This window comes from Tachypleus tridentatus, chromosome 10 (assembly GCF_004210375.1).
Source record: "Tachypleus tridentatus isolate NWPU-2018 chromosome 10, ASM421037v1, whole genome shotgun sequence".
Lineage (NCBI taxonomy): Eukaryota > Metazoa > Arthropoda > Merostomata > Xiphosura > Limulidae > Tachypleus > Tachypleus tridentatus.
Genome location: NC_134834.1, coordinates 187329622 through 187353994, shown reverse-complemented (window position 1 = coordinate 187353994; position 24373 = coordinate 187329622). Strand labels below are relative to the sequence as shown.

Genomic DNA, 24373 nt, shown 5'->3' with positions numbered 1-24373 from the left:
GTAAGACACCAGAAACTTGTAGTAGGATGTAGAACGGGTACATGTTATTGTCTCTGAAACTGACAGGATGTAGAACTGATACATGTTATTGTCTCTGAAACTGACAGGATGTGGAACTGATACATGTTATTGTTTCTGAAACTGAGAGGGTGTAGAACGGGTACATGTTATTGTCTCTGAAACTAACAGGATGTAGAACTGATACATGTTATTGTCTCTGAAACTGACAGGATGTGGAACTGATACATGTTATTGTTTCTGAAACTGAGAGGGTGTAGAACGGGTACATGTTATTGTCTCTGAAACTGACAGGATGTAGAACGGGTACATGTTATTGTCTCTGAAACTGACAGGATGTAGAACGGGTGCATGTTATTGTCTCTGAAACTGACAGGATGTAGAACGGTTACATGTTATTGTCTCTGAAACTGACAGGATGTAGAACTGATACATGTTATTGTCTCTGAAACTGACAGGATGTAGAACGAATACGTTATTATCTCTGAAACTGACAGGATGTAGAACGCGTGCTAAATTTCACGTTTCTCTACTAATCATTACGTTTCTCTACTAACTATTACGTGTCTCTACTAATATTTACGTTTTCCTACTAATTATTACGTTTCTCTATTAATAATACGCTACATTACGTCATACTGTACGTATACAATCATAAAACTTTGAACTACTAGTGTGCTATTAATGATCGCCGGAGCTGGATATGAAAACGTCAGCCACATTTTAACAATATCCTAGGCTTCAGTTGTTTAACACTATTTACATGTGTAGTATACTTACGTGTGTACACGTGGTGAGTGTATTTGTTGTATATAGTATATTTACATTTGTAGATGTTTAGTGTATTTGTTGTATATAGTATATTTACATTTGTAGATGTTTAGTGTATTTGGTGTACATATTGCATGTATCTGTTGTACATTAAGTATCTACACGTGTTGATGGAATGTACTTGGCGTATATAATATGATCATGTAATCATACTGCATGTACAGTTTGTATTAACTCCTTTGGAGACATGTTTTTGTGTGTATAGAGACAAATAGACAAAATACGGTGCAGTTATGTATAAAAACATATGTGTGTATATATACATACACATATGTGCATACTTCTTGTGTATATTACATTATGAAAATCTGAGCAGGTGTACGTCACCTCTTTAATCAGCTAAGCAGTGCAATATTTGCTTATATATAGAAACCCTTCTGCAATATTTTGATTCTATCCTGATCCTAGTGTATTGGAACAATTCCATGCTGATATATTTCTGAACATCACCTCATGCATGGCCAAGGGGTCATTACGTTATCCGCCGCATGCAGCAATGAATTTTAGAATGAATGCCTCTAGACTCCTTTCTCTATAGGGAGTAGCCATTTTTCTGTGCCTAATGGCCTGCCACATCGCTCTCTACGATAGAGGCTTTGTGCGTTAAGACGATGAACGAAAAGCGCGTCTCCATTACTGCAGGCGGAGTTGTATCGCGCCCATATCTCTCTGTCAGCGTAGACTTTTCAAAACCATAATCACATATTCAAATTGGTCGTGTTTAGATGAAAGGATTTCAAAGCAGCTGATTTAAAGTTACGAGAGGGTAAAACTTGGGTGGCCATCAAGGTAATAATTATACACTTTATGAAATATGTATGTAAGTTTTTCATGGATTTGAACACGTTGCTTTCCATGTGTACTTTTTAGTATGACCAGAGAGAATCTACATTAAATGGATTTGATGAGGTGACACCTTATGTGTATTTAATATTTATCCTGATTATACATGACAATAAATATCGTAGTTCATGTAACTACTTATCTCTGTAAGTATAATAGTATTGTCTGTTGTATGTCCATGTAACTATTTATCTGTATAAGTATAATAGTATTTATTGTCTGTTGTAAGTCCATGTAACTATTTATCTGTATAAGTATAATAGAATTTATTGTCTGTTGTAAGTCCGTGTAACTATTTATTTGTATAAGTATAATAATATTGTCTGTTGTAAGTCCATGTAACTATTTATCTGTATAAATATAATAGTATTGTCTGTTGTAAGTCCATGTAACTATTTATCTGTATAAATATAATAGTATTTATTGTCTGTTGTAAGTCCATGTAACTATTTATTTGTATAAATATAATAATATTGTCTGTTGTAAGTCCATGTAACTATTTATCTGTATAAATATAATAGTATTTATTGTCTGTTGTAAGTCCATGTAACTATTTATTTGTATAAGTATAATAATATTGTCTGTTGTAAGTCCATGTAACTATTTATCTGTATAAATATAATAGTATTGTCTGTTGTAAGTCCATGTAACTATTTATCTGTATAAATATAATAGTATTGTCTGTTGTAAGTCCATGTAACTATTTATCTGTATAAATATAATAGTATTGTCTATTGTATGTTCATGTAACTACTTATCTATATAAATATAATAATACTCTCTATTGTATGTTCATGTAACTACTTATCTATATAAATCTTCACCTAAATTGATATGGAGGTTCATTAGGTCTATATGGAGGTACATATAACGTTTCAGTTTTGCGGTTTTTATTAACGTTTCTATATATTTTTTAACCGCTGTTTCGCTTCCCTGTTGATGGAGCTTTACTAAACTTGACGTGAAGATTTATAAAGTCCATGTGTAAATACATGAAAATGTATTTTTATGCCTTACAGTTTTTACGGGCATTTTTTACAATTGTATATATAAGGGAAACAACCTTTCATATTCTAAGATAACCTTTCATTAATCATGAATTTACATAATTTCCGTCTAGCGGACAGGTACTCCAGCTAGTAGTGAAATATAATTATTTTTCTCGCTTAGTAACGTTTCACTTCCTTACTTTCTATCAACAATCCCCATTGTTTCTGTTGTTTGTGTCATTTCACTTTCTTACTTTCTATCAACAATCCTCATTGTATCGTTTCACTTCCTTACTTTCTATCAACAATCCCCATTGTTTCTGTTGTTTCACTTCCTTACTTTCTATCAACAATCCCCATTGTTTCTGTCGTTTCACTTCCTTACTTTCTATCAATAATCCCCATGGTTTCTGTTGTTTGTGCCATTTCACTTTCTTACTTTCTATCAAGAATCCTCATTGTTTCTACTGTTTGTATCGTTTCACTTCATTACTTTACTAACGATCTCCATTGTTTATCATACTTAGTGTCTTTCCGCTTCCCTTCTTTAATATTAATGTCATGTTCTAATTTCACACAAAATTTCTATTATCTGTGATTTTTCCCGTATATTTCTCTTTCAGTACAGGCTTCATAATTTATTTGTATGTTTTTTAGCTTTCACTGTTTGTTCTCAAACTGTACACTCATTACTCCATGTATCTTAAAATCACGTCGTCTTATTCATTTTTTTATTTCTTTTATTTTACTTTAAGCCCTCATATTTGCCCTTTCTACTAAAGATAAAAAATGGGCTTATAAAACTCTAATTAAATCATGATTTTCAAAGAATCTCTGAAGCTGCTGACTGCATCAGTTCATCGCATGAGTTACGTAATATGAATAATGCATAAATATATCTGTACGGGTCTCATATTCCTAATGAAAAGTCCTTACACCCCCTTCCCCCAACCCTGAATGGCACGTGAATCATTCATTCAGGTGTTTTATGTGGTGTTTCTATACAAAGTGTTTGGCATGATTATCTGAGTGTCACTCAAAGATGAGAAATGACGAAATTAACATAAAATTAAAATGCAAGATATAAACTAGCTAACGGACGTGACGGAGATTGAAGTGGGTATCGGGGACACGTTTGTAGTCAGTGAAAGAACAACTTTTCAGATCGGAATATTATCTTTCTAAAGCGTAATATTAGTAAGTTGACTTCAACTTGGAAAGATAGATAGGCGGATGGGTTTTAGTTATATTTTGCAGTAAATTACTAAGTAATGCAGTTCGCCCCAGGACAGTGTTATAGTAGTGTGGGCAGTTTCTGTAATCTGTTGTAATTCCAGAATGAACGAAAAACAGACGCAGTCAAATTCTTATCTTCCAAATTAGACCGTACACAAATACGGTGGAAATAAACCGAATGTATAAGTCAAATGTAAAACATATATTTTATTCCTCGTGGTTCTCTCGCAGAAAAGAACCATAACTGGCACGGCGTGGTGATTAAGGTGATAGATTTGTAATCCAAGAGTTGTGGGTTCGAATTCCTGTTACCAAAATACTCGCTCTTTCAGCTCTGGGGGACATTATGGTATCCCACTATTCGTCAGTAAAAGAGTTGCCCAAAAGTTGGCGACGAGTGATATATCACTTTAATTAGGGACGTCTAGCGCAGATAGCCGTGTTTTAGCTTTGAGAAAAATTTCAAACCAAACTATCATGTGAATACAATTTCCTTGTTTTAAGGAGTTATTTCTGTGGTTTCTTTCGTGCGAATAAGTCTCTTCTTCATAATTATTTTGGACCAGTTAGGGCGTGATTCTGTGGCTAACAAGAGAACAATGGATCTTAGGGTCAAAGGTTGGCCTTTCGTTGACGCAAAACAAATCGCGCTCTCTAACTCTTTGCTCAAATTTCACTGTGATTTCAGTAGCTCATAAGTTGATCGTATGTTCTGTAAATTAGCTGTCATCTCTGTAGTCTGTTAAATCAATATTAGGGAAGGTTAGCACAGCTACTTGGGTTGAAGAAACAAGCAGTTAAATTATACACCCATGAATTTCATCTTCGTGGTTCCTTTTGTAATAGCCCCCTCCCCAGAGGTACAAAGTTATTCCTGCGGGTTTGTAACGCCATAATTATGGTTTCTATACCCATGGGGGGCAGAGCACAGATAACCATTTTGTTAAAAACCTTTTCTAACAATAAGTTCTTTCTTCCTTGTTCTCTTTGTAAATATAAGATTTTTTATCATGGTTCATTTGTTACCAATAATGGATTTTTCCATTATTTCTATTGTTCTTTTTTATGTCAACAAATTTCTTCTTCCTGGATATTGTTGTTCCAGTAAGTTCTTACTCAGGAACATTAATTTTGATTTGTTTAATACCTGTTTCTTAAATTGTAATATCATTTTGAACATTCTTCCTACTGAGCAGAGCTAGATGGATAAACACGTGTGAGATTGGTTACAAACTGTTCCTTAAAGACCAGCTGGTCCTAGAAACGTTACTTTGTTACTTAATCAAATTTAAGCTGTTATTCATCGAGATCCATCGATTAGCTACCAAACTATAGAGATTTATTTAGTCAAAGCTTCTAAGTGTTTGCCAATGATCGTTATAAACAGTTACCAAAGACATGAAACTATAGTTTTGTTTCATGATTTTCTATTACACCGTATGTGTCACGATACCTGGTGAATCGTTACACTAAAGATGTTCCTAGTTGTGTTTCACATTTATAGACTGCACCTCTACTCCGTGTGTTTGACATACCTTCCTACTACAGCGTTACTTTGAAGGGATTTTTAAGTGTTAAGATTGTTTATTACACCGTTACACTGGAGCATATAGAAACAACACTGTTTTTTACATATACTTTTCTGTCCTATAACCATTACTATTTCTATTAGAACTAATTGTCATTGTCACACCTTTACCTGGGAGGAGTTACTACTTTTAAAATCATTGTACTGTTACGCAGACAAGCAATTATACTACAAACTGCATTTATAAGTTCAGTACCATGCCGTTTGAACACGTTCATTGTTCTGCCATTTTGTTTCCCCTGAAATACAGTGTTTTCCGTGGAACACGTTTGTCATGCTACGAAGTGATAAACCAGTTCTTTAAAATAGGAAACAAATTATATGTAAAGCCACACGCACGTGAATGTTTTTCATAGATATATATATAAGAGTAGCCATAAAATATCCTTAAATATTAGAAGCCGTAATATCCATGAGTTTTCTGTGACGCACCCTGACACACTGTCGTCTATGTATTCTACTGCAAGTCATTACTTGTCTGTTTTATTAATTTGATAAGAAACGACACAGTTAAATCGACATTCTTACAAACCGAAAATGTCGGTAATTGTGACATATTTCAGACAACTTTATTAAATATTTTTATCACATTTTAATCCTAGTTCTTTGGCCATATGAATATAGATGAAACAACTGACTTAAAAGGCCATTAAGGGCATGAAAACAGGGCGTATAGCATTTTTATAAAACCGTAATGTGATCTATAAGGACGAGGACTATTTGTAGGAACAGTCTTCGTTGTTATTTTCATGCCAGGTCTCATCGCGTGCTATTTAGTTGTTGTGCTGTTTTTTGTTTTTTTTTGTCTTACCTTGTCTCTATGCGCACGTCATATATTTGAGTTACGTTAATGAGGTTCAGATGAGCAAACGAAAAGGACGGGAAACAGATGCGAAGAGACGGACAAGCACATTTTGTAACTAGCTTTCTTTTAAGCAAGCGGAGTGGAGCTAGGTATCATTTCCTCCCCAACATCAGAGGTATCGCGTGAGCATGAACTACAGTGTTTATGCAATAATGTAACAAAAACAGGAGTTTTGAACTATTAAAGCTTCGGCAAGTGAAAGGTGAGCGGGCGGAGACGGGCGTGGCTGCGGCCATGTAGAACATAAAGTTCTCCCTGTAAAGATCACGTAAGCGACGGCCACGTAACCCTCGCTAGCTTGTTGCGATCAATGAAAACGATTGGCTCAGGGCAGTTCTGACAGGTAGAGGTAATCAGGTGAGGAAGAGCAGGTGGTAAGTACTCAATGACCGTACCAACCTTGCAGGAAATTAAAGTCCTCTCAGGTGGCGTTGGTTGTCAGTTCGTGCAAGCACAGACTAGGTGCACTATATTTGTAGATAAATGGTACATACATGCACACGTAAAGATAACTCTACAGATATGTTCAATTTTAAATCGAATGAAAAGAAAGCACAATATAACAACATCTATGTACATTCGATGAACTTAAATTTCACTGCGAAAGAGCAAGCCCAAAACTACTAGAAAATAATTGAATATCGAGTACAAATAGCAGAATGGGAGGTATCATAAGAGAAAGAGGTATATGTGCGAGGGACCTTTGGGGAGAAGGATAACTAATATCTTCAAATTATAAGGGGGAATGGAACATATTTTTTAGAAACCTATACTGCTGTTAAAAACAAGTAAATACACTGTTTAAAAACGTGTGTTGTTTTAACATAATTAAACATTTTGTTGAAACTTAAGCTGTAGTCTTATATAAGTAAAACACATTGTTTAGAAGTGTAAGTTCTTGTTTGTGTGTATAATTAAACACGTTGTTTAGAAGTGTAAGTTCTTGTTTGTGTGTATAATTAAACAGGTTGTTTAGAAGCGTGAGTTGTTATTTTGTATAATTAAACACATTGTTTAAGAACGTGTGTTGTTCTGCGTAGTAACATACATTCTGTATTGTTCTACATCAGGATTTCAGTGGTTTAGTTACTAATCATACATCAACTAACCATTTAATGATATTTATCTTTAGAACATGATTGGGAAAAGGATATTTATTAAATTGGAAACATTTCCCTCTCTCTTGTTGAATTACACGGGAAACGTGTCTCTCTCTCTGTTGACGAATTACACAGAAAACCTGTTTCTCTGTTGTTGAAGTACACAGAAAGCATGTCTCTCTCTCTGTTGATGAATTACACGGGAAATGTACCTCTCTGTTGATTAATTACACAGGAAATGTTTCTTTCTCTTCGTTGATGAATTATATAACTGTATCCTTAGACGTAAAAACTCCGCAGTGAGGCACAGCATACATGTGTGTGTGTCTGTGTATCTATTGCTCGGATTCTGTACCAGCTCTTAATAAAGTGAAAATTCTATCTGCAAAGAGTTGTGTTCATTCAAGAATTTAAAAAAATATGTTCTTCGTTGGCTGAGAGAAAACTCTATTATGTCAAGTGCTACCACTTTTGAAATAAACATTCATTTTATGTTCGGCCCCTTTCTGGGTCAATTTCTTTAACCACCCGCGCTACTACTCAGTAGCGTTGTCAGTCAGTCGATCAGTAGACATTTAAAATGACGTCACATGAGTGACGCTTAACGTTTGTGCTGTCATGATGTCAGTAAGATGTGCACGTGCCATAAACCACGTGAAGAATTATGCACTCTGTAGGTCACAATACAGCATGAAATATGGACTCAAAAAGCAAGAAATCGAAATACTTTTTACTCTTAATTTGGGTTTTATTTAATCTTGAAACAGAACAATTTCGGTGACCCTTTGGAAGTATCTAGTTTTATCTATATGCACAAAGGTCAATATGTGTGTGTATATTTGTGTATTTGTTTGTTATACGTCTCTCAACATTTCTTGATAAAGCATCACAACACTTCACACAGTGAAACAGGCTTACATGAAACTGGTCATGAAGTGGTTAACCCCCATCCTGTTTCATGTTCATAGATCTCTTGAAAACAGTATTTCTCACTTTTCAGTACTGGTACCCTTATATATTTTATTGGACTTTTAACGTTTATTATGTTAAGATACAAATAGAAGCACAATTTTATATTCTTTATTACAAACAGGGTTTTATTTCGCCTGTCCAACGGATGGCTATTTCAGCTAGTCATCTATGTATATATTTAAATGTTTACATGAAACAGATTGGGTTTTGCTTCAGATAAATCGTTAACTAATTGATCGCAACATCTCGATAGCCCCTCATGGTTTTTATTTTTATGGTATTATGTATATCTTGCGTTTTATTAAACACACGCATATAGCCAGGCATCGTTTTCGCGTATATGTCTTTGGCAGGTCTACCAAGATCACAAACAGTGATGCCACCAAAAAAATTGCTTTTAAGCGTTCGTGTAGAAGGTGTTGGTTATTTGTAATGCATGCGACGTAATTTCAACTTTTATCTGTAAACCAAAAATGTGTTAAAACTGACAGAGGTCTATTGTAAGAGATCGAAGGGGAAATCACGGAACAACACAACTATTCGTGCAGTTCTACTATGAAATAACTGAGCTTCGATAATTCCCAGGTGGACTGAAGCGACTGTTATTATCCATGTGAACCCCTCCCCTCACTTGGGACTTTCAACCACAAAATCGATACTTGAAATGGTAATTACCGATTGCAGGCATCAGCCCTAAATTATGAAAAATAACTTGGTTGGTTCCTAGACTGTCATGAAGCGAACATAGTGTGACGAAGGATGAGACACCGTAGCACGATTTTTCCTGTTTCCATGGCGACTGTGGAATAAGCAGCCAATCTATAGTTTAATGTATGCTCGAAAGAGCCCTCCCCTCCACTCTGTGTTAGGAGAGACGAAAAATTTTGTGGGCTACAAAAATAATTATAACTACATAGAAAAATACATTTATGAAGTAAGTGACTATGTTTGAAGCTTGTGTGTGTGTATTAAGGTATATGTATTAGGTTGGTTGTAAATATGAAATTAAGCTTTTTAAAGTCTCTTAAAGGGTCATCAGTTAATATAAAAACGAAGGAAGGTACCTCAGTAGCCACAGAATATAACAGTCAGTTATGCATATTTTACAGACTTTCTTAACGGAGATGAGATGCTTCATAAATAGTTTTACCTTACCTTATGTTTACCAAAGCTTCGATACGTTTTTCTTAATCTGAAAGCTTAAAGCGCTCTCACTGTGAAATAAAATGAGATTTTCTCCTCAGTAAATTTTGAAAGATATGAAATGCATATATGTATACAACAACTAACGTTTAGTAACGTTCACCTCTTTCCTGCCCGTAGAATTAAGGTGCAGTTAACAACTGTATTAAGGCGTTCTCAGCTGTTACCATCATCAGTGCATGAATACTTATGACTTGTCATTAACGCCACCTGCTGCCAACTTATGGAGTCTATATTTTGATCTGCTCTATGAAAGTTTCATTAAACGAAGAGCCTGACGGTTTATTTTTCACCCGCGTGCTTTCTGCTCGTCAGTTGTATTTTTCGTATAACCTGATTAGGTGAAACTGACATTACGGGCTGGCAGCAATTGACAAGAGTTGAATCTGTGGCCGTGCTGGCTTGCCACGTGCAGTCACGTGCTTGTCAGGTTAACTGTCCCGTTTTATTAACTGCACAGCTTCGCTTGGCAGTTGAGTGTCACTCTAAGTCCTCCGAATGTGTCACTGAGTTACTGCCGATAATTTATGAGCCAACTCTTGTTGGTTTTATGGCGGTAGTAATCAAGAAGTGAAAGTCTCTCTTCTCTGTAGCTCACTGTTTCGAAAGAATATATACAGCATCCTGAAATCACTATTGATCACGTTGGGATAAACTATAATATATTTTTAAAGCATTTGCTATATTACTGTGAAGCTGTTTCCAGAACCGTTAACTAACAATGAATCCTACCTGATTGTTAACATTGTCTTCACTATTGTTGTTGAATGTCACTTGATATTATTTAGAACCCTTAACTAACAATGAATCCTACCTTATTGTTAACATTGTCTTCACTATTGTTGTTGAATGTCACTTGATATTATTTAGAATTCTTAACTAACAATGAATCATATCTTATTGTTAATATTGTCTTCACTATTGTTGTTGAATATCGCTTGATATTATTTAGAACCCTTAACTAACAACGAATCGTATCTTATTGTTAACATTGTCTTCACTGTTGTTGTTGAATATCGCTTGATATTATTTAGAACCGTTAACTGACAATGAATCCTACCTGATTGTTAACACTGTCTTCACTATTGTTGTTGAATATCGCTTGATATTACTTAGAACTCTTAACTAACAATGAGTCATATCTTATTGTTAACATTGTCTTCACTATTGTTGTTGAATATCGCTTGATATTATTTAGAACCCTTAACTAACAATGAATCCTACCTTATTGTTAACATTGTCTTCACTACTGTTGTTGAATATCACTTGATATTATTTAGAACCCTTAACTAACAATGAATCCTACCTGATTGTTAACATTGTCTTCACTACTGTTGTTGAATATCACTTGATATTATTTTGTAATTATTATAACAATTCTATTTCGAAAGTTACTGGCGATATTTGAGGTTTAAGTAAAGAAACGAGTAATTTCGATTCTAAATTTGAAAATAGGAAAATTTGTCACTGGACTTCAGGAGAAAAAAAAACACGTTACATTTACTCGACGGTTCGCCCTAGTCGGGAGTCGATTTTACGCTATTGCATGGAAGTGCTTCCAAATTAAAGACATGTTCTTCCGAAGAAACTATTAAAAACCAAAACACGGAACAAGGAGAATATAAAACATTCTAATACTGTCTTGTCATGTTTCATTTACTGCAGTCAGTATTGTATAAGTCCAGCAATGGTGAATAGTTTACACATATGTAAGTAATTTATTGTCAGATTGCTTGGAGACTGCCTCATGTAGTGTGAGCGTAAAACTAAACGTCTAAGGCATTGTTTTATAAAATTACAGCTAGTCGTGTATTGCATAAACATAAAGAACTGGATAACGTTTTAAGTAAAATAACTGTTGACGTGAGGGCGCGGTTTTTTGTGCTGGGAAGACCGTAACAACCAATAGCGCTACACTTTGTAAGAAACAAGATTCGGCTAAATCAGGAAAAAAACAAATTGGTTATTTTTAAAAACATCTTCTGTAGAAACAGCTTGGGATTAATCTTTTATCTCTATATAAGTCTACGTTAAAAACTATATTTCTGGTCGTTTGATTAAACGGATTAAGATTGTCCACACAGTTCGCTTAACTTCCAACGATTTGCGTTTTGTCTAACCCACTATGTGTTTATTTTATCAAGCATATACTTTCACTACGTAACACTGCGTGTTGAGAGTAAGCGTTACGTTGTCACAACTAAACATGGAGCAAAAGTTAGAAAATCAATAGCGCTGAGAAAAGCGCTATAGTTTCTCACGTGAATAGAAGAAACTTTGTGGAAGTTGTGTTAGGGAAACCGGTTGTCTGGCTTGTGTCGTTGTTTTGTAATCTCTTAGACGCTGCTACAGTTTGCAAGTTTCAACTGATTTTTAAAAGATGTTTTACGCTCGTTTCCACCTTTGACAACTGAACAATGTTTCGTTTCCTTTATCTTTCTCTCTATTCTTTTCTGTCTCTCTTACTTCTTCGTATTTTCGTATTCCAACTCTTTTGAATCTAACTTTTGTTTTCTGTCTTTAAGTTTTGTTCCTGACTGTAACTTTTAAAGCGGGTTTCGAGTTCATGTTTTGACAACAGCAAAGTCGGCACGCATCACTTCACAAATTATATCACCATTAACATCATGCGTGTGTGCTATGAATAACGGAGGTGGTTGTGTGTGCTTTACGTAACGGTAATAGTTGTATGTGTGTAAGTGCATTACATAAAGGTACTGATTGTATGAATGTGTGCTTTACGTAACGGTAATAGTTGTATGTGTGTCAGTGCATTACATAAAGGTACTGATTGTATGAATGTGTGCTTTACGTAACGGTAATAGTTGTATGTGTGTAAGTGCATTACATAAATGTACTGATTGTATGAATGTGTGCTTTACGTAATGGTCATGTGTGTGTTTGTTTTACGTAACGGTATTGGTTGCGTGTGTATCGATATTAAATGTACCAGTATTATCATAATTGTAAACACACACGCGCTCGTCCTATATACATGCAGGGAACACAAGGACTCTGTAGTTGTCGTTAATAAATTTCGGAATTAAAAATGACCCCAATGTAAATATTTTTCTAGGGAACTACAATATGTGTGTATATATATAGAGAGAGATTGGTAAGCATATTATAAAAAATAATACTTTCTTAAGTCGGTACAGGCAATATTGTTTCAGCTTCTTTGGGGAGTTTTCCTAAATTACGGAAGTTTCAAGTAACGACATAAAGAGAGAAAGTGTCAGGAAGAGGGTCTGATGCTGCAGAGAAAGAAACACGATTAACCTGATAAAGAAAAGAATACAGGCGCGTGCGCTTTAAATTCAGCCTTTCTTGGTGAAGTAAAAATAAAATTACACATCTACCCCCCCCCCCTACCTCCCATACTGATATACTCTTTTAATAAATGCCTGTCTTCAGTGCTTTAGGTTGGGAATAATTTGTCTTTCATTTATGAAAGGATAAGCCCCAATATTCGTTTTTCCAAAAGCTAGACAAGAAAACCATTCAAGTTAAGGCTGTGATTTATATTTTACTACAGCCACTCCCCGCGGTGTCTAAGTGAAACCAGCAAAGTAAATGTTGCTCTTCAGGTCTCCTTGGATACCTCAGAATCGGTTTCTACTATAATTTATTGTCATTATTAGTATGTCAGTTTCTGGGCGCCACACCAGTAACGCAGTCACTACTGATCTGATGTGTCACTCATATAATTTACTGTTATTCGATTTTTCTTGTTATATGTGAACATATATATATATATATATATATGTAGAGAGAGAGAGAGACATAAAAGCATGTCCAAGTCATCGTATAGGCTTGAATGAAAAAGAGTACTTTGTTATTTGTATTTATGGTACTAAGGCTCTCTACCCTTAATCCTAGTTTTGAACTACTGAGAAGAGGGAAGGTAATCATTTAGCAACACCCCTTCTCTTCCACCATCCACCATAAGAGGTTGACTATCATTCCTATAACGCACTCACAGATTGAAGTGTAAGGAACGTTTTGTGGTATCGCACATATTCCAACCATGCTCGCCAATTCCGAAATCCAAAGTTTTATCACAGGACCAACTTGCGCCCTCTAGTGTTTTTTGTTTGGAATGTACTACGGACAATCGTCTCTCTTCTTCTCTAATAACGTCTTAACGTAACCCGTATCTAGAAACGATATCCGTCATGACAGTCGTACCGAACGGAGGACATTTCTGTCTTCACATCAGTATGAATACTATATATATATATATATATTTCTATATATATAGAGAGAGAAATATAGAAATTTCCAAATAGTTTTTAATTTTGGTGACCTTTAATCTGGACCCTACAAAAAAACTAGTCGCTTCTAAATTGGGTCATAGTCCAAAGTTATATCAACTTTCGTCCATTCAGCCTTTGTTGATAAATAGTGCTGACAAACACACACAGACACGCTGGGAAGTAAAAATAGCCTCCGTCCATCTTCGGTGGCGGAGGTAAAAGATACATGAACTGTGAAGAGTGATTATGCTAATTGGACATCTCTCTCTTTTGCAGGTTCATTAATGCCCGACGACGTATTGTTCAACCCATGATAGATCAGTCGAACAGAGCTGGTAAGAACAAACTGTTTTATGTTATTGAAAGAACTAACGAAAACTGTACAAGTGTGTTTGAGCTAGCGAAGAAATGTGAGTGGATCATACTAAACACATTATGTTGGTCAATAATTCATTGACTAAATAGGTTAGATCTGGACTGTAGGACAGGTGATATCATTATGTTTGTCAATAATTGATTGACTAAATACTTAGATCTGGACTGTAGGACAGGTGATATCATTATGTTTGTCAATAATTGATTGACTAAATACTTAGATCTGGACTGTAGGACAGGTGATATTATTATGCTGATCAATATTGATTGACTAAATAGTTAGATCTGGACTGTAGTACAGGTGACATTATTATGTTGATCAATACATATTGCCTAAATAGTTAGATCTGGACTGTAGGACATGTGATATTATTATGTTTGTCAATAATTGATTGCCTAAATAGTTAGATGTGGACTGTAGGACAGGTGATATTATTATGTTTTTCAATAATTGATTGCCTAAAGTAGTCAGATCTGGACTGTAGGACAGGTGATATTATTATGTTGATCAATATTGATTGCCTAAATAGTTAGATCTGGACTGTAGGACAGGTGATATCGTTATTTTTGTCAATATTGATTGACTAACTAGTTAGATCTGGACTGTAGGACAGGTGATATCGTTATTTTATCAATATTGATTGACTAAATAGTTAGATCTGGACTGTAGGACAGGTGATATCGTTATTTTGATCAATATTGATTGACTAAATAGTTAGATCTGGACTGTAGGACAGGTGATATTATTATGTTGATCAATATTGATTGCCTAAATAGTTAGATCTGGACTGTAGGACAGGTGATATCGTTATTTTGATCAATATTGATTGACTAACTAGTTAGATCTGGACTGTAGGACAGGTGATATCATTATTTTGATCAATATTGATTGACTAAATAGTTAGATCTGGACTGTGGGACAGGTGATATCGTTATTTTGATCAATATTGATTGACTAAATAGTTAGATCTGGACTTTGGGACAGGTGATATCATTATATTAAACAATATTGACTTAGCTTTGGAAAAGGGAATCCGTTGAGCCCAGCTACTATTGGTTTTGTTTTAATTTTGATACTGGTAATTAATCTCACATATAAAAACACGATCCCACAGGTACCGGAAGATATCATCAGTTTAAAATCTTTACAAAGGACCTTGCCCCAAGGGACAATAATCACGTTAAAAATGTTCACTTTGAAGCTTGATGTTTTCACACATATCCTCTAACTGTTTAAAACCCGTAGAAGTTTTATAGGAAACCTGGTTTAAAATCCCTAGAGCCTTACAGGAAACCTGGTGTATTAAACCCATAAAGGCTTTAGACGAAAGCTGGTTTAAAACCCCTAGAGGCCTTACAGGAAACCTGATTTAAACCCGTAGAGGTTTTAAAGGAAATTGCTTTAAACCCGAAGAGGTCTTACAGGAAGCCTAGTTTATTAAACCCATAAAAGGTTTTACAGGAAACCTGGTTTACATTAATGCAGGCATATGTAACTTATTATTTACATTAATACAATATCTTTACTAAACGCAACGGGCAGTGCATGGCTGGATGGTTTGTGCCCGAGTTGTGAATTCGAGGTTTCATGACCCTCACTCCGTTTCTCAAAAATGCTCGCCGCACTTTGGGGCCATGGATACGCCATAGGAATGAGGTGCGATCCCACCATTCGGCCGATCAAAAGATGGCGCTGGGTACTGTTGGCCAACTGCTTTCTATCAGCTCAAAATTCGGGACAGCTTTGAACAGGTGGACCTTGTGCGAAATCTTTATAACAAACAAAGTGCTAAATTTGACTAATAAAAGAAAATACTTCAAAACGCTGATGGTTAAAAACTAACGCATTGTTGAAAAAGTATATTTAGATAAAGTCGGACAGAGAGAAAAATAACATAAGTAAAAATAGAGATAAAACACAAACCTTGTATAACATAAAAACTGGGAAAAAAATTAGATAAAACTAGAAAGTAAATTTGTGCTTGAATTTGGTGAGTGTATGATGTGGTTAGAGGTGATTAGACCATTGACACTAGCCAGTGGCTACTCTGGGTATTTAGAATTTGGTGAGTGTACAATATGATTAAAGGTAATTAGATCGTTGACACTAGCCAGTGGCTACTCTAGGTACTTAGAACTTGGTGAGCGTATGATATGATTAGAGGTGATTAGACCATTGACACTAGCCAGTGGCTACTCTGGGTACTGAGAATTTGGTGAGTGTATGATGTGGTTAGAGGTGATTAGACCATTGACACTAGCCAGTGGCTACTCTGGGTACTGAGAATTTGGTGAGTGTATGATATGATTAAAGGTAATTAGATCGTTGACACAAGCTAGTGGCTACTCTGGGTATTTAGAATTTGGTGAGTGTATGATATGATTAAAGGTAATTAGATCGTTGACACAAGCTAGTGGCTACTCTGGGTATTTAGAATTTGGTGAGTGTATGATATGATTAAAGGTAATTAGATCGTTGACACAAGCTAGTGGCTACTCTGGGTATTTAGAATTTGGTGAGTGTATAATATGATTAAAGGTAATTAGATCGTTGACACTAGCCAGTGGCTACTCTAGGTACTTAGAATTTGGTGAGTGTATGATATGATTAAAGGTAATTAGATCGTTGACACAAGCTAGTGGCTACTCTGGGTATTTAGAATTTGGTGAGTGTATAATATGATTAAAGGTAATTAGATCGTTGACACTAGCCAGTGGCTACTCTAGGTACTTAGAATTTGGTGAGCGTATGATATAAGAGATTTGATTTGTTTTAAATATCGCGCAAAGCTACATGAGGGCTATCTGCTCTAGCCGTCCCTATTTAGCAGTATAAGGCTAGAAGGAAGGCAGCTAGTCATCACCACCCACCGCCAACTCTTGTGCTACTCTTTTACCAACGAATAGTGGGACTGACCGTCACATTATAACGCCCCACAGCTGAAAGAGCGAACATGTTTGGTGTGACGATGATTAGACGTAATTAGGCCGTTGACACTAGACAGTGGCTACTCTGTCCTTGCAGTGAGTTCGTTTAAAGAACATTAAGTGTCGTTTGTATGGGGAGGAAGTCTTTAAAATAGCCAAAAAATTGGTTCTGTTTGGTCAGGATCACAATATATACGTGTGTACATATCGAGAGGTAGAAATGAATCAATAAACCATTGAAATCATTTTTTAATTGACTTTTATTTATAACTAAACTGTTAAACTCACAGATGTTTTTTTTATTTTTCTTTATTCGTATAAACAGGGGGTATAAACAGAAATACAGCAGTCTTTCCAGAATTCTCATGATAATGGTTATACATATCTGGATAGTAAAGAAATGTTAATTAAGGGTAATTACTTGAGATACATACACAGAAAATTAAAATTAATACCAAATATATTAGCAATAAGATGAACTACAATAAACTGAAAATCATTTAGTAATCAAACAACATTTTATCATCACAAATTTCTGTTTGTATATAACCCTATACACTCTGACTTAACAATTGTCAAGAGTCGTAATAAATGCTATACAAATCTGAGTTAGTCTCTTAACCGAAACCGTAAGAATAAAAATAAATCTTGACTTTAAATTGAAATGTAGAGATATTCACGACATGAAGGCCAGCATCGCGTGACAGAACCTTATTACTGACAGAATAAATCACAAACTTAGCTATAAACCGTATACATACGTAACAACCTGATATGATTAGGACTCAACTGGGGATATTCTACAAGATTATATATTATCGTCATTTATTATTATTATAATTTTTAATTGAACGAACCCTACTTTCATTCCGAAGGTTGCGTGTTTGTGTGTTTTTTTAATGTGTACAGCTACTTTTATTTTCGTTTGTTGTGTAGCGTTATTTTATACGAAGAGAATGTGTCATTTTAAAAGGATTTTTAATTTCCTTTAGCTTATGTTTGCTTTCCGATTCTCGAGAGCTGAGAACCAATCTCGGATAAAATCCATCTCGGAGAATAAACAGAGAAGGGGATTTTTTTTTATTCGATAGTTCACTCTAAGTTGATATAAAAATAATACTTTAGATGTAGTGTCATCTAGCTGTTGCTATGTACATTGGAAAGTGAGGGGAAGTCTGGGTTGGGTTGACACATAAGTTGTCTCCCTCATTAGAAGAGCGATATATCATAGAAATGTCCAAGTCCAATTTGAAGAGAGCCGTTGGTAAAAGCTAGCCACTACCATAGCAAAAACTACTCCAGCGTAAGCCATTTCAGTGTACTATGCCTTATGTTAGGATTTTTTAGTAAGACTTGGCAGTTCGTGATTGATGGGATTTCAATATGTTTGCAAAAAAAATGTCACAAAGTTAGAGTGTGTTTGTGTGTGTGTGGCTTCACCAAGTAGACAGAAAACGGTGCTGTTCATTAAAACCCTTTAACTTCGAACTTAAATTAGTTTGCTGTTAACGATATGAAAGTGAACCAAGGTTGGTTTGCCTTTCATAAAAGATTCGTTCGGTTATCTCTCTTGTTGTGTGGCCGAAATATCAGAAAGACTTGTCTCTAGCCCACTGGGGAGTAAATACCAGCTGAGTCGTGAACTGAAGAAATCCGATCCGTCTGAATCGTGCCAAACTGTAAGAATCAAACGTTGTTCTCTGTCTAACCACTTCTCATTAAATGTTAACCTTTCTTTTTCCCATGTCTTCAAACATATTTACATTTAATTAAACACCTCCCCCCCTCTCTGTTTCTCAGGCCATCCAGAAGAATGAACACGTCCTTTCACGAACGAATGTAAATAGACGGTGTGAATGAAACTTATATTAGTGACGAAGACGAACTGACGAGTGTTTGTTAGTTTTTCCTACCACGCTAACGGAAGTGATTAAAATAACGTAATTTGATATTACGGTCAGATTATATAACGTTCACAACTTGCATGCACTTGTTTTTCTGGAGAGAAAAAAAAAATCACCATCGCATGATATCTTTCTTGGCAAAATGCACAACATGAATGCCTGCAGTACTAAGTACCTTGATTCTTTGACAGCGAAAAACAAGTGATATATTTATTGGCTTTAACAGCTCACGCATATGAGATTGTAAAATAATATCGGGAGTGGTGAAACATGTGGTTGTTTAAACGTATTCGATCAAACTGGTACCATTTCAATGTTGTTTCGCAGTTTTTTAATTCTTACGTTACGAGCTTTTCAGGCCCAGCATGGCAAGGTGGGTTAAGGCGTTTGACTCGTAATCTGAGGGTCGTTCGAATCCTCGTTGCACTAAATATGCTCGCCCTTTCAGCCATGGGGACGTTGTAAAGTTACGGTCAATCCCACTATTCGTTGGTAAAAGAGTAGCTCAAGAGTTGACGGTGGGTGGTGATGACTAGTTGCCTGCCCTCTAGTCTTACACTGCTAAATTAGGGACGGCTAGTGCAGACAGCCCTCGTGTAGCTTTGCGCGAGATTCAAAAACAAGCAAACAAACGAGCTTTTCAGAATTCTCTTATAACGTTTGTAAGGGCCTAACTGGTTCAACAGTAAGTCTGAGAAAGAATATAAAGTTTTATCAGATTTCCTGACACAATCAGTTATAAAAGCTTAAACAAATAAAAACAAGCATGAGATATATTAATAAGTTCAATTAATTGCTTCACAATTTATCACTATTAATTTTAGGTGGTGCTATAGGGGGCGCCAGTGCTGCATATAGCCCGGATGGAACAAGTATGGGGTACATGATGGATGGAAGTCAGCAGATGCATCTTCGACCACCAGGTGAGTTTTAAGAAATGCCATGTTTTGTTGTTTTATACCTAAAATAGTAGAGATATTTCAAATCATATTATAAACACTCCTTCTATTCGTGCATTTGAATAAACATAAATTCAACCCAGGTAAAATAAAAATAGATGTGAGGTATGTCTGATATAATTTTGCGTCAGTTTGTTTAAGTTAGGGTATTGCAAAACAAAAAAAACATTATTCTTTGGGAAACAAGTCTAAATCATTACTTTTATGGTATCTTTCTAACCACTAGTAAGTTCTTCAATGAAATTTACAGAAGTGTAGTATTTTATATTTAGTTGGGTTTTTTAATATTATTTTTAGGTATACAGAACCTGCAGTGTTCCGAACCATCAATGGGAATGGGTCACATGGGAGGAATGGGTGGTTACTCCCAGATGTCCCAACTCCGCTCACCTGTTCATTCTCAGACCATGTTACTACCCGGACACCCTCACGCTATGATGATGGCGCATACTCCCATGGGCCATCCAGGACTTCCTCCTCAGGGGTCACCGTATGATAGCTCAGGACAACATATAATGGACATACATGCCAGCTAAACTCCAATATTTTCTGAATTCCTTTCGTGTAGTGATTAACACGTATCTTACCCTGACTGTAATGGGATGATCATTAGAGGACATCAGCAGCCTGTTCGGCTTTTACTCCCCCAAAGAAACGTTGGCTCTGTTCGTTTGAAATCTGGTTGTTAAAAAAAAAAACCTAGAGAACAAATAAAATGTAACTAAAAAAAGGAAGAATTTTTACAGTTGAACACTCCTGAATACAGGTGTCTGTGTGGTTGGAATTGTTCAATGTACGTTATGTGTTTACCTCAAGTCAGTACTGGGAACCAGGGTATATTTTACTGTCCCTCTGTGTAGAAATACAAGCTACAATAATATTGGTGTTCAAGTCTAGTTTTGTTCTTAAAACAGCTGTGGTACTTCAACATTGGCTGTGTAATTGTAATGCCAGAGAAATAATAATGGTTAACCACATTGAGTGGTGGCGTCACATAATTGTTTATAAACAGGCGACAAAATCGTTATTTCAGTTCGTGCTTTTACCGTAAGAGATCTTGAGATGACATATTACATCTTTTACTGTAAGAGTATGTGATCTTGAGATGACATATTACATCTTTTACTGTAAGAGTATGTGATCTTGAGATGACATATTACATCTTTTACTGTAAGAATAAGTGATCTTGAGATGACATGTTACACCTTTTACTGTAAAAGTAAGTGATCTTGAGATGACATATTGCATCTTTTACTGTAAAAGTAAGTGATATTGGGATGACATATTACATCTTTTACTGTGAGAGTAAGTGATCTTGAGATGACATATTACATCTTTTACTGTAAAAGTAAGTGATCTTGAGATGACATATTGCATCTTTTACTGTAAAAGTAAGAGATCTTAAGATGACATATTACATCTTTTACTGTGAGAGTAAGTGATCTTGAGATGACATATTACATCTTTTACTGTAAAAGTAAGTGATCTTGAGATGACATATTACATCTTTTACTGTAAAAGTAAGTGATATTGGGATGATATATTACATCTTTTACTGTGAGAGTAAGTGATCTTGAGATGAAATATTATATCTTTTACTGTAAAAGTAAGTGATCTTGAGATGACATATTACATCTTTTACTGTAAAAGTAAGAGATCTTGAGATGACATATTACATTTTTTACTGTGAGAGTAAGTGATCTTGAGATGGCATATTACACCTTTTACTGTAAGAGCTAGTGATCTTGAAATGACATGTTACATCTGTTACTTGACAGATAAATAAGAAGAAAAATCACGTGTATAATTGTATATGCTAGAAGTATCGTACGTTTGTGTGTTGTCATTTTTAATATATGTTGGGTAACAGCCTATGGAAATTAGGGCTAAGGTGTAGTATGCTAAAAACAAATGTAAATGTATAGTTTTAGTTCCTGCTATAATAATCGTTGTATCTTCCTCAGGCTTTCTATCTATCTATATAAATATATATATAAAAATGTACATCATGACATAATTCGTCAGCATATATGTCTGTCTTTTGCAAGGGTGAACTAAGCACGCTGTACACAATGTCCTCTTTAGTGCCATAATTTTATGTGTTGTTAACGGATTAAGAAAACAATCGTAATTTGACAACACGCCAGTTTGTAGTATACGAGTATTAAAAAATACTAAGTTCTCTTTGCGTTTGTTTCACGACAACAAAATAGATTTGAAAATCCAGCTGGTATTTGGATTTCGTATGTAGATGCCGAGGACAATGATGCTAAAGTTTCTTGGCTTTCACATTTTTTTATCTTTGTTGATCAATATAAAACATAGTGTATGGGAAGGCGAGTTTTTAAAATAAAAGTAGCAAAATTTTGCCTTCTAACAAAAATCTACGTAACGTTAACAACCCTCAGTTGAGCAATTAATAAATAGCTTATGTAATTTGTTCATATTGTCATGAATTTGCCAACGCAGAAAGCTCTTCAACATGTGAATTGTGACAGTTCGCGTACGAAACTAATGCCAGAAAGAATTGGTGAGTCGTTGCCCCGAGGAATTCGTTACATTTCATTCCAAACCATAAGTTCGATGGAATTGAATTTCAGTCTTTCCTGTCTCGTGATAAGTAACTGCAAAAGAAATCGAATGTGATTCATGATGTAGTGCACGTTTAGGTGAAAACCTGACATATGAAACACTAGAACTGTCTTTAACTGTTGTATGAAAAGCATGCTAGCTTAATATATTATTGTTTAATATAATTCATACAACAGTACGAGCACCTTGAGTTTTGTTCTTGGGAAAGGTTCTGACTGGACATTGAAACGGAATGGAAATCGTTAGGTTTTCAAAATCAAAAAAATGTTTTACTTATGTTGTTATTATTATTATTGAATTTTGAATAATTTAATAACTGTCTAGCCTACGGCGATCTTTATTATTGGTCTAAGGTCACTAGAAATGAATTAGTTTGACTTTTAAGATGTGTATAACGAAAACACGTGTGGTTAAAAAGGAATATGCTGTCCAATAAGGGTACAATCAGAAAATATGTTGGCAGAAAAAAAGCTTGTATAGATTCGTTTTCTGTTGTCTGTTCTGTGTAACTGTCGTTAATAAAGTGAATGACATCGATATTTTTTCTCCTGTTATTTCATTTCTTGATTTTCAAACAAACCCACTTCCGAAGCAAGCATTACAAGTAAAATATCGGACATAAAAAGTTAAGTTTTGAGCAATATGTAAAAGGTTTGGAATGCCGGTGTAATTCACGTGTAACTGTAGTTAACAAAACTTTTCTCGGCATCATTAACCTGTTGACTGCCAAGTATTTCAGCTGCTACAATATAACTCTAATGCTTCTTCATTTTGTAACTTTTTTCGTGACGCCAGTTTGGATCGAAAGTGAAACAATTTGTAAGTAGGCCAAAAAAATGTATGTGTGGTGCTGACATCTAGCGTTGAAGTTAGGTATTATTGAGAACGAATTAACTCGTCCGTGGCACTGTGTTACCGACCGATCGGCTTGAACGAGTTATCTTGTCTACGCACTGAACAGGTTAAAATTAATCCAACATGTTGAAAAAAGCACTAAAATTCGTTTACATTGGGTCATAAGTTACACAGGGCTACGATGGTTTTGTTGTTTTGAATGTTTTACATATTCTACGGTAATTTCTGTACTCTGAATCTGAAAAAAATATCTGTTTTCTTCCATCACATACAGATTTTTCACAAAACGTCAATGAACCTATACATGAGTGAATCGTTTTGATTAAAATCAGCCACATTTTGTTTTGCTTAAATGTTGACAACCGCTGGTTCTTCTAGACCAATCGCAACGTGAAAGTCTTATGGATGTTCTAGAACCCACGAGAAGTAAACCGTTAGTTTATAAACGATTAACAGACCGCATGACATGTCATTTCTGAATAGTACTAAGTGTTGTTTGTAAAATTCCGAAGATTATTTTGTTAAAACCACAAATTGGTCACTCAGTATACCCAAGAGAACATCCATTATTCTCTTGCTTTTTGACTCACCAGTGGTAACCCATAGAAACAAAAATATCCCTAGAAGACTTTACTCGAACCACTTCTGGCTCTCTCTCTCTTTTTGTAATAATACTTTGATATTTTTGCTTACCACCTCGTACCAAACTTGTATATATTGAATAGTAGGTTACGTATTATATCCTGACTAAGAACAGTAACACGCTTCAAGTATTGGAAACAATGACAAAAATCGTGAGGGAATAAAAATAAAGTTAATTACAACATTAAGTTTATCCTTTTATCGTGGTAAAATAAAC

At 35.2% G+C, this 24373-nt stretch overlaps 1 protein-coding gene across 1 annotated transcript in view; it reads left to right on the top strand.

The window, feature by feature from the left end:
• The window catches only part of LOC143231156 (homeobox protein Meis1-like), a 216157-nt gene extending 192961 nt beyond the window's left edge, over window positions 1–23196 (top strand). The window contains exons 9-11 of the mRNA XM_076465812.1: window positions 14178–14236; window positions 19933–20031; window positions 20365–23196. Of these exons, the coding sequence (XP_076321927.1) occupies window positions 14178–14236; window positions 19933–20031; window positions 20365–20603 (397 nt within the window). The 3' untranslated portion in view covers window positions 20604–23196. The remainder of the gene's footprint in view (window positions 1–14177; window positions 14237–19932; window positions 20032–20364) is intronic.
• Window positions 23197–24373: the final 1177 nt, after the last annotated feature.